The sequence below is a fragment of the Oryctolagus cuniculus genome, chromosome 4 (assembly GCF_964237555.1).
Source record: "Oryctolagus cuniculus chromosome 4, mOryCun1.1, whole genome shotgun sequence".
Taxonomy (NCBI): Eukaryota; Metazoa; Chordata; class Mammalia; order Lagomorpha; family Leporidae; genus Oryctolagus; species Oryctolagus cuniculus.
Genome location: NC_091435.1, coordinates 119,072,183 through 119,083,253, shown reverse-complemented (window position 1 = coordinate 119,083,253; position 11,071 = coordinate 119,072,183). Strand labels below are relative to the sequence as shown.

Sequence of the window (11,071 nt, the reverse complement as noted above, 5' to 3'; positions counted from 1 at the left end):
CTCTCCCTAATACAAATATATTTGATTCCTATAAATCTGAGTGAGGTCAGTCAGGAAATTAAATATATTTGTTTTCCACAGGGTATATGAACCATTAAGTCATGTTGCATTTATTATAGATCATGTTTGCTCTTTGGCAAGATAATTTGAAAGATTCAGAACACTATGAATATGTAACCCTGAGAAACCAACTAGAAAGGAAAATTGAAGCAAAATGTTCCTTATAATAACTACTTTAAGTAAATAAAATGTTCTGTGTGATTCAAGCATACATTTACATGATAGTATCAAAAAGATATCATTCTATACCAGGTTCATTCTTGTGGTTCAGATATATATATTTTCTCATATAGTATTTAGATAATTTAGTCTTTCCATTCAGATCTCAATTAATGTGCATGTTTTCCTATTATATCTTCCAGCTTCAAGTATGTGGATATTTTCTTGTTTTTGTGCCATTTTAATTGTTTTGGCTATTTCTGGTATTGACACAATAGCAAAGACCACACCATATACCAAATTTACAAAGAAATCTGAGGGAAAAGAAATACCAAAGGGTCTGAAGCCAGCCAGTGGCCCATCTCCGGAAGAAGAAGAGACTCCCTTCACAGAAATGGCTGACATGGCCATGCCAGCAGAACCAGCCACTGACTCTTTGGCCCTGGATCCTGCCTTGGGTGCTGCCACTCTCTTTCCCTTTGAAAACTTCACTCTCGACACGGCTGACTTCCTCCTGAATTGCTGTGATTGTTGTTCACCTGTCGCAGGGCAGAAGGGAGAGCCTGGAGAGATGGGAAAGCCAGGTATTTGAAAACACATCAAGTCACATTTCTCACCCTTACATAGTTAGAGTCAAGAGATGGGTTGGAGGGTGGAGTGGTCCCAAAGGTGTCTCCATTGGCCATGCAAATGGTGACAGGCATAGGTATGACATCGTGACAAATGCAAATGGGTGCCCTGCTGCCCAAGGCATCAGTTACTGCCTACTATGGTTATCTAAGCATTAAAATTAAATTAAATGCAAAAAATTAAATCAAATGTGTTGAAAAACGGAGTTAATCTGTCAAGATAGCCACACCACAAGTGCTCCCTAGCCACACTAGGGAGCTACCATGCTAACGGGCTACCATGTTGGGCAGTGCAGACATGAAGCCTCTGTCACTGCAGAGTTCTTTTGGGTGGTGCTGGCTAGAGCAATGTCAAGGACTGCTAGCCTCAGCAGTGGTGCTGCACAGGTTTATTGCCAGGACAATCTTTTCATTAATGGCTTATTTAAAAGTGGTGAGTGGAAGCTCTGCTTCTAGGGAGAATGTGTGCTGACTTATGGCTTTTTTCCAGTGCTATTTGTCATTAGGGTTAGGAATGCACTGCCTGTGAGGTGGAGAAGAGAGCCCAGGATCCAGTTTGCTTGTCATTGAGATTAGGAGGCGACACTGTATCATTGTCTAGCACTTTCTCCACTGAACACCACAATTATGCATTTCAGCATTTCAAATGCCTCTTATATATCCATAATGAGTACGCTCTTTGTTTTATTATAAAACATTTTGACTTTTACTTGTCACCTGGCAGAGAATTCAAGGCAAAAGTAAGATTAGAAAGTCAGTTTCCAACTCACTATTCTCTGAAAAAAAATACACATAAACATTTGTTGTATCTTGCCTGTAGAATTTAAAGGTATAAAATCGGTAATTACACCTCCTTACCAACCTTTTCATTTGTTTATCCCATGGGAGGGATCTTTTGAAAAATGTGCTCGGTATTTATGCATTGCTGGATTAGGAGGTAAAGGATATGCCCAGGGGGGCCAGGACATCAAGATTCTGGGGTTGCTAAAACAGTACTAGAAAAGTAATGAGACTGAGAAAGCCATGTTTACCAGACTTTCTCTCTGTGTCCTGTCTGTCGGGTAAGCTGCTTGGGGGTGAAAACCCCTAGGGTGTGGTCAAGTAGGCCCCGTTGTTTACTGACCCTCTCTTAGGGCTATGTGGTCTGCAACATCAGGGCTTGTGTTTTACCCAGTGGTGGGTTCCGCTGGGTTGTTGTTGGACCTCAGAATACAAGTGATAAATATTTTGAAGGTGTGCCAAGTGATTAGCTAGCCTGGGAGTCTGGTTCTGCCACAGTGTATATTGTATAACACCTCAGAATGCTGGTTTGTCCTTGTTCTATCTTAGGAACTCTCACTGTTTGTCTCAGTTTTCAAAGAGTGTGTGTGTGTACATACATATACTAAATATTTATTTTATTTATTTGAAAGGCAGAGTTACAGAAAGAGAGGGAGAGGTAGAGAGGTTGAGAGTTAGAAAGAGAGAGAAAGAGAGAGAGAGAGAGAGATCTTCTATCTGCTGGTTCACTTCCCCACAGGCTGCAATGACCAAGGCTGGACCAGGCCAAAGCTGGGAGCCAGGAGCTTCTTCCATGTCTCCCACATGGGTGCAGGGGCCCAAGCACTTGGGCCATCTTCTGCTTCTCTCAGGCCATCAGCAGGGAGCTGGATTGGAAGTGGAACAGCTGGGACTCAAACCAGCATTCATATAGGATGCTGACATTTCAGGTGGCAGCTTTACTCATTAGGGCACAACACCAGCCTTTCAGTTTCCAAAATATTAAAATAAGTTAAGAATGATACTCACGGAATCGAGAGAACTGAATGAGATAAGACATGTAAGAACTCAAGGTGGTGCCTCGAGTAGGATAAATGAGCAGGAAACTATTTTTATTTTTCCAGTGAGCTGTGGGATGAGTCTGGCCCTCAGAATACTCCGAGGTGGATAATGACAGGATACTGTTTTTGCGACTCAGAGAGAACTGTTTGTTCTAGCTTTATCAATGCTTGTCAAAACACTGCTTCTTCCTTGTTGTTTTTTTTTTTAATTAGAAATCTAGTATAAGAGCAACATTGAGAAAACCTGAAAAAGGAGAATAAACCTACTCAAACCCAACTGCTTTAATTTTTCGTCATTGTCTTTCAGTCCTTGGTTACGTGAATATACTCACACACACGAATGTATGTCACATTTTGCATTACCAAGTTTTAAAAGCATCTAACTTTATAGTGTTTCTGGATGAAAATGTTCTGAAGGATTCCGGTCTATTTAATGGCCAACAAAGGAAGAATTCTACTTAAAATTTTATCTCCTGTTTCTTCCATGAGTTCGGTTATAATAGTTGGTACTTACTGTATGTGAAGAACGGATAGGCACTTTATATTACTTCTAATCTTTATAAAAATGCTATTACATTTCAACCAGCTTAATCATGTGTCAGAGTTCCTGTGAAGTCTGGAGATTGCACTACCTGAGAGTGTGGAGACTGGAGTCCAACTTGATTTGTGGACCTTCAAGCCCCAGCTCTTCCCATTATGTTCAACCTTATGGTATTTATGCCACTCAATTCTACATGTACATCTCACTTAGACATCTGGGGCAGTCTCTCTTCCCTCGTACTCTTTTTTTAAATTTATTTGACAGGTAGAGTTATAGCCAGTGAGAGAGAGAGAGACAGAGATAAAGGTCTTCCTTCCGTTGTTTTACTCCCCGAATGGCCGCTACGGCTGGCACTGTGCCAATCTGAAGCCAGGAGGCAGGTGCTTCTTCCTGGTCTCCCATGTGGGTGCAGGGGCCCAAGCACTTGGGCCATCCTCCACTGCCCTCCTGGGCCACAGCAGAGAGCTGGATTGGAAGAGGAGCAACCGGGACTAGAACCTGGAACCCCTCTCATACTCTTATATGCAGTTGCTCTGTGTTCCCTGTGCCAACCTGGGTAGAGCCTTTATAATTTCCCTCAATATTATACCCACATGGAGAGAATATTTGGTGCTCTGAGGATGAGGGGACATTGCACACTGAAATGCAATTGGCTGCCTTACTTGCTTTCACCATCTATGCTTATGCTTTTTCCATTCCTCTCCATCATGTAATCCTCCCTTTTCTAGATAGGAGAATTTAATAAGCACTATTGGTTATTTGAGCCTTCCTTAAGCCTTAAACTCCATTGTCAACCATTTCTTAAAATTTTTCTTCCAAAGAAATACGGTCTTCCTTTCCTTTCCTCTCTTTTCCTTTCTTTTCCTTTCTTTTCCTTTCTTTTCCTTTCTTTTCCTTTCCTTTCCTTTCCTGTCCTTTCCTTTCCTTTCCTTTCCTTTCCTTTCCTTTCCTTTCCTTTCCTTTCCTTTCCAATTTATTTATTTATTTGAAAAATAAAATTACAGAGAGGCAGGGAGGGGGGGAAGGAGGTCTTCTATCCACTGGGTCACTCCCCAGATAGCAGCAATGGCTACAGCTGTGCCTATCCAAAACCAGGAGCCAGGAAATTCTTCTGGGTCTCCCATGTGGGTGCAGGGGCCCAAGGACTTGGTCCATCTTCTACTGCTTTTCCAGGCCATAGCAGAGAGTTGGATCAGAAGAGGAGAAGAGAGGACTCAAACCAATGCCCATATGGGATGCCGGCACTGTAGGAAGTGGCTTTACCCACTACGCCACAGTGCTGGCCCTACAATTTTCTCTCAAAGAGGAGTTCCATTGAATGCAATTTCCCAATTTCATCTTAATTATAATAATTATAATTATAATCATTAAATATAATCATATCTAAACAACAAATATAAATTAATATAATTATACTAAATAATTAAAATAAATAACAAATATGATTATAATAATTATAATTAAGATGAAATGGTATCATTTATCAATATGGTTAACATTTAAATTATTATACTTGGGGATTATTGCAGGGATTGAGACACAATTCTCCCAGCTTGCGTTAGACTGGGCCGCAGGAAGGATGATTATCCTAAGCTCAGTGTATTCATGTGGCCCAGAACTCCCTGTATAAGTGAGGGCAAGGAATGGGGGCTGAGTCCTGCCTCACCTGCTGTTTCCTACCTCTCAGCCTCCTCTCTTGCTTGATCCTCACCTCTACCTGCCATGCTGTTCTTTTAGTTCATTACAAACACCATGGTCTTGGGCTGGCACTGTGGTGTAGTGGGTAAATCTGTTGCCTGCAGTGCTGGTATCTCATATGGGTGCCAGTTAAGTCCTGGCTGCTCCACTTCTGATCCAGCTCTCTGCTATGGCCTAGGAAAGCATTAGAAAGTGGCCCAAGTCCTTGGGCCCCTGAACCAGCGTGGGAGACCCTGAAGAAACACCGGGCTCCTGGCTTCAGATTGTCCCAGCTCCGGCTATTGTGGCCATTTAGGGAGTGAACCAGAGGATGGAAAACCTCTATCTGTCTCTCTCTCTCTCTCTCTCTCTCTCTCTCTCTCTGTAACTCTGTCTTTCAAATAAATAAAATAAATCTAAAAAAATAAACCTCACCATAGTCTTTTCTACACGTATTTTTTCTGAAATATTTGTCTGCTTACTTTTTGCTTCTAGAAATCCAAGTCCATTCATTGGTCTTAGCCTAATGCCATTTTCACAGGGATGTCTCCTGATCCCATAAATATTAATTAGATTCGGTTACTATAACCCAAAATAGGATCTTCTTTTTCCTTTACATCATTAACCACCATGTGGCAACTCCTATTTATTTTGATTTCTGTTTAAATTTTCCTTTCACAGATTCTCAGCTCCAAGAAGGTAGGGGTGCTGGAATGTTGATGACTGCTTTTCCAATACTTAGCAGGGTACCTGGTATAAAGGAGGCCTCAGAAGTAGCTCCCGAGTGAGTGATGACATGAATGAATGGGAAATCCAAAAGCGCTAGGTTTTGTGTTTTTACTTCCAATCTGAAAGTGCGGTCCACACGAGGTTAAGTGTCAGATAATCATTTTGTTCTTCCTATTTGATATAGTGCCGCGCCCCTGAATCATTTGATCACTGCCGTGAATGCAGTGACAAGTACTAATGGGCTCAATTTATCTACTCAGGTAGTACAAAATTGCAAATCAGACAAAAATTGTACCCTTAGAACTCTGTAATAGTTTATCCTCGCCTAGATTTTATCATCAGAACATTGGTAGTTATTGGTCTTAATAAAATGATTGGTGTTTATCTGAACTATGAATTTCAAAAGAGAATGTTTCTTTTCTGATGATTTTACAAATCACTCTTGTTTCTAGGTCCCAAAGGAGAGGCTGGTGATGTCGGGGTCCAAGGGCCACCAGGAGTCGTTGGGTCCCAGGGCTCCAAGGGCCAGAAAGGAGAGAAGGGTAGGCGATTCGTTTGAGGGACGGTATGGGGGGAAAGCCATTGTAATCCATAAGTCGTACTTTGGAAATTTATATGCATTAAATAAAAGTTAAAAAAAAAAAAAAAAAAAAAAAAAAAAAAAAAAAAAAAAAAAAAAAAAACTCAAGAGGCATCTGCACTGGTTTCTGGGAGAGAAACTTGCTGAGTACATGTTACATTTGTACGTGCAGATGAATTTTTAAACATGAAGACTTTGTAAAACACATTGAGGTAAATGGGTAGTATAAATTTAATGTTTTAAGTGGCCAACTGAAAAATTCTGGACAAACATTTAGCACAAACATACGTTCACACATATGCATACATGTCCACAAGATTCTCTTTTTTTTCTCTCATTGGCCACCTTGCTGATCCAGTGATGGGAAACTGCAGGATACAGTCACTGGTGAAGAGTCCTTTCTTGTATATTCCTGTGTGAGCTTTTCTTTAGGACACAAATAATCTTGATAAAGCTAGCAGAGGCAATCTTCTAGAATATCCAGAATCAGTGGGTAGCCTCCTTGCTAAAAGAAGCCAGCAAATCCTGTGGGTCACTCTACAATAAGTGCCGATGGCTGGAGGACACCTGAGTAAAATTGAAGTAATGAAGCATGGAAGAGTGACCTTGGACCAGTCGCTTCACCTTGTCTGGAAACTGAAGGAAATGCACTAGATAGTTACTTCTGCCTTGTTCACTCTGAAAGAAGATTTTGAGTTACAGGTCTCTCATAGATCTTTTCCAGTTCAGAAATTTTTTAATTCCATAGATGCAGCAGTAAAGAATACTTTCTGCCCCAGGAAATCCCTGGGTCTGTAAGTGCTTAAAAATATGGAGGAAGGTTACAGATTCACTGAGACATTTAGAAATCCCTCAGTGAACACCCGCAGCCTGTAGAAATACCATCTATCCATCACATTAAATGTTTCAACCTCCATGTCACATGTCAGAAGACCTAATATCATCTATACATCACCCTCCACATGGCTCAGGAACTGCCTAACTCATTTCTGGTAGAACATTCAGTGAAGTACTTACTCAAAAAAGATGCTAAGGTAAGAGAGAGCTGCTTCACACTTGTCAGTTATGCAATTTTCATTCTTGGAAACATTTAATCCTTTTGTGACTGAATTATGTGAGCAGAAAACCCTGTGAAATAAAGATGAGTGATGAACTTCCCCAGTGATTCACACATTTGGAAGCCAGACTTCTGGAAGTAGAAGAAAAAAACAGGGAAGTAACATAAGATAGGGTTCTTAAGAATGTGCTTTGATGCTTTTGATGAGATCAAAAGTAGAAATTCATTCAACCAGTGTCTGTAAAGTGGCAACTCTACTTTCCTATTTCAGACTTACATTGGACTCTTTGTTAATACTGAAAGTTTAAAAAATGAATTGAATGACTGCATTCTGGTTAAGCACTACCTGACTGAGTATATTCATGATAAGGAATTCAACTCCTGAAATGAACTTGAGAGCTAAAGTAACTCTGTTTGATGAAGATCGGAATTTGATTTTTGACAAGGACTGGGAATAGGATCTGTCCTTCATTTCCATTCAAGGTTACATTCTCTCTACATTCTAATATTTTCCTCATGGACTAATGGTTAATTTCCAAATTTTGTATTTCAGACAGAGTAGAAATGGAGGACCTAGCTACTTAGAAAACTCCACTGAGGTACCAGTGATGGGATTTTCCTAGCTGGTCCTGCTAAATGAGGGGGAGTCTATTTTAATTCCTTTTATTTTGATTTTGGATTTTCTTTTCCTTAACAAGAAATGAAACAGAAAATGTTAGATTGCCAATAATATAGTTGGCAAGTCGATGTCAACCAAAGTAATATATAAGCAGATTTGGCTTTCTAGAAATTTTAAATTGTTTTCAAACCTAAATTTCTTCCTTGACAAAAGTGGTGACAAAAATTTCTACTATACCTTGCCGGAAGGGGAGGTACTAGGTACTATACACTTTTGTGGTGCTGTGATATATGAGTCTTCCTTTTATGTAAAAGGTGGCATTAATTACAAATAAAAATTGTATTGAACAAGAAAGGATGAATTAGATAAAAAATGGTAAAAGTTTGGAACAATGCCTGGTATAAATTAAATATTCAATACTAGTTAGCTATTAATTTTATCATTGCTATTATCATTTACAATTAAAACTGACATGATTGCTATGTAACAGATAGGCTTTTAATTTGGCCTTATTAATAACAATCAATTTTATAATATGGCAAACATCTGAAAACCCAGCATTTTCAATCTGTTTTTAAACATGAATTCTTACAATTATGTAATTTGTCCAAAGGGTATCTTTGGACAATGCAAATCTTCCAATGCAAAATCAAAATTGGATTTTCCTGATGCTTTAGGTCAAGGACAGTCTTTCCTGGGTGGGTTTTTGTTACAATCGCTTCTAGCCAATTGCAAAATATTGTGCTCTATGTTTAAATTTGTTATAGTATATGGCATTATTTCTCAGGCAGTCTGGACAAATGAAGATGTTCCGGCTGTGATCCAAAATTCATAATAGGAAAACATAAACCCATGTGTGCATAATGCAAGCAAGAAGTCACCGGTTCTATGAGAAGTTTGAAGAGTCATGGGAACCTAGCCGGCAAAGATGAGTTCTGTTGGAAGGAACTGACACTGTCACCAGACTTCCTTTAAATGGTTTACCAATTACATACTCCTAATGAACCTCCATAAACTTCCTTTTTAACAGTGTTTTACCTTTGGTTAAAGGAAACACTGGAATGCATTGTGGTTTTCAAAGGGATGTTGCATACAACATAAATACAATGGGAAAAAGTTAATTTTGGTATCATTGTAGGACTTAAAGGAGAACGTGGGGACCAAGGAACAAGTGGAAATCCCGGATATCCAGGAAAACCTGGAGAACAAGGTAAATACAAGCTGTCCATTGTGGGTGATCATGTGGGCCTCACAGACCTAAATCTTTCTGTTTGTGTTTGGGGTTATCAGAGAGGTGAGAGAAATATTAATTCCCATGATTCCTCTGATTATTCAGTGTATACACTACATGATGTTTGAGTAGCCCTGTGTAGGATTTTGGAGACCAGGTCCAAGGATCTGAGCTCAAGATTTATTTATTTATTTGAAAGGCAGAGTTACAGAGAAGCAGAGGCAGAGAGAGGGAGAGAGAGAGCGAGCGAGAGAGAGAGAGTGAGGTCTTCCATCCATAGGTTTATTCCCCAGATGGCTGCACCAGCAAGAGCTGGGTCGATCTGAAGTCAGGAGCCAAGCGCTTCTTCCAGTCTCCCATGTGGGTGCAGGGGCTCAAGGACTTGGGCCATCTTCTACTGCTTTCCCAGGCCATAGCAGAGAGCTGGATTGGAACCGGAGCAGCGGCACCTCCAGCCGGTGCCCATACAGCATGCCGGCACCACAGGCTGTGGCTTCACCCACCCTTTACCCATTATGCCACAGTGCCAGCTCCTAATATTCTCTATCATAAAAATAAAACACAAATAGAAGACAGCTGAATCTAAGCTGTTGTTTCTTGGAAGCATTCCGAGAGTGTGGAATGATAGGAATGACTCCTTGTAAGAGCTTTGTAGGCACAGCTATGACTGAGGCAGGAGCCGGGTGTCCAGGTCTCCGGTAGCATGTTTTATTTCTACTGTCTGAACTCTGGGGGTAATAGCACCCGGTTGCCAGCCTGTGTGATCCTTCACTGTTGTTGTAATTTTCCATTTCAGGTGCACTCGGTCCTAAGGGGGATAAAGGCAATGTTGGCCTGGCAGGAGTGAAAGGACAAAAGGGCTCAAAAGGGGATCCATGCGGGAACGGCGGGAATGGCACCAAAGGCGACAAAGGAAACCCTGGCACTGTGGGCTCTCCCGGTTCGGATGGAAGGCCTGGGGCCAAGGGAGACAAGGGGGAGATGGGGGAAAAGGGCCACTTCGGAGATGCTGGGGAGCCGGGAGGAAAGGGACAAAAGGGTGAGGAGGGGATGAAAGGAGATACAGGTCTCAAGGGAGACCCTGGGATAGAGGGCAGAAGCGGCCTAGATGGCCGGCCTGGGGCCAAAGGCTATCCAGGGGTCAAAGGAGAAAAGGGAGAGTTAGGGCCTCCTGGTCTCATGGGACCTGCTGGGCCAAAGGGTGACATTGGTAGCAAAGGGACCCGTGGCCCCATTGGGAAGAAGGGCTCTCGCGGCTTTAAGGGCTCCAAGGGGGAGATGACCAGAATCCCGCAGTCAGCCTTCAGTGCTGCTTTATCAAGGCCTTTCCCTCCTCCCAACGTCCCTGTCAAATTCGACAAGGTCCTCTATAACGACCAGGGGCATTACAGCCCTGTCACTGGGAAATTTAACTGCAGTATTCCTGGGACATACGTTTTTTCCTACCATGTCACTGTGCGGGGCCGACCTGCAGGAATCTGCCTGGTGGCAGGGAACAAGAGGCGGTTCAAGTCCAGAGAGACTCTGTATGGCCAGGATATAGACCAAGCCTCTCTCCTCATTGTCCTGAAATTAGGTGCAGGAGACCAAGTGTGGCTGGAAGTGTCCAAGGGTTGGAATGGAGTGTATGTCAGTGCTGACGATGACAGCATTTTTACTGGGTTCCTTTTGTACCCTGAAGAAACTCTTGGCATTCCACCACACCTTTGAGCCTTGCATTTTGCAGTGTGGCTTTAGTGGAATAAGCCCATTAAAATAGAGTAGTGCTATTAAAAAAAAACTTCAATTTTTAAATGTTTATGAACACAGCACAAAAAATAAGATAAAATAATTCCTATTTTAAGGCATCTCCTTTAATATGTATGTGTTTGAGAACATAAATGTCTTAACTTTGTAACTGACTTCATTTGGCATTATTTTGACACTACTCATGCATTTAAACAAAAATATTTGTATACCAAAATATGAA

General features: G+C 41.3%; 1 protein-coding gene across 1 annotated transcript; it reads left to right on the top strand.

Annotated features, from left to right (window-relative positions):
* Positions 1-430: 430 nt before the first annotated feature.
* OTOL1 (otolin 1) lies at positions 431-10,857 on the top strand. Its single transcript, XM_070073090.1, has 4 exons — positions 431-803; positions 6,068-6,157; positions 9,010-9,081; positions 9,899-10,857. Exons 1-4 carry the CDS (start codon positions 431-433, stop codon positions 10,810-10,812), a joined length of 1,449 nt encoding a protein of 482 aa, XP_069929191.1. The 3' UTR covers positions 10,813-10,857.
* Positions 10,858-11,071: the final 214 nt, after the last annotated feature.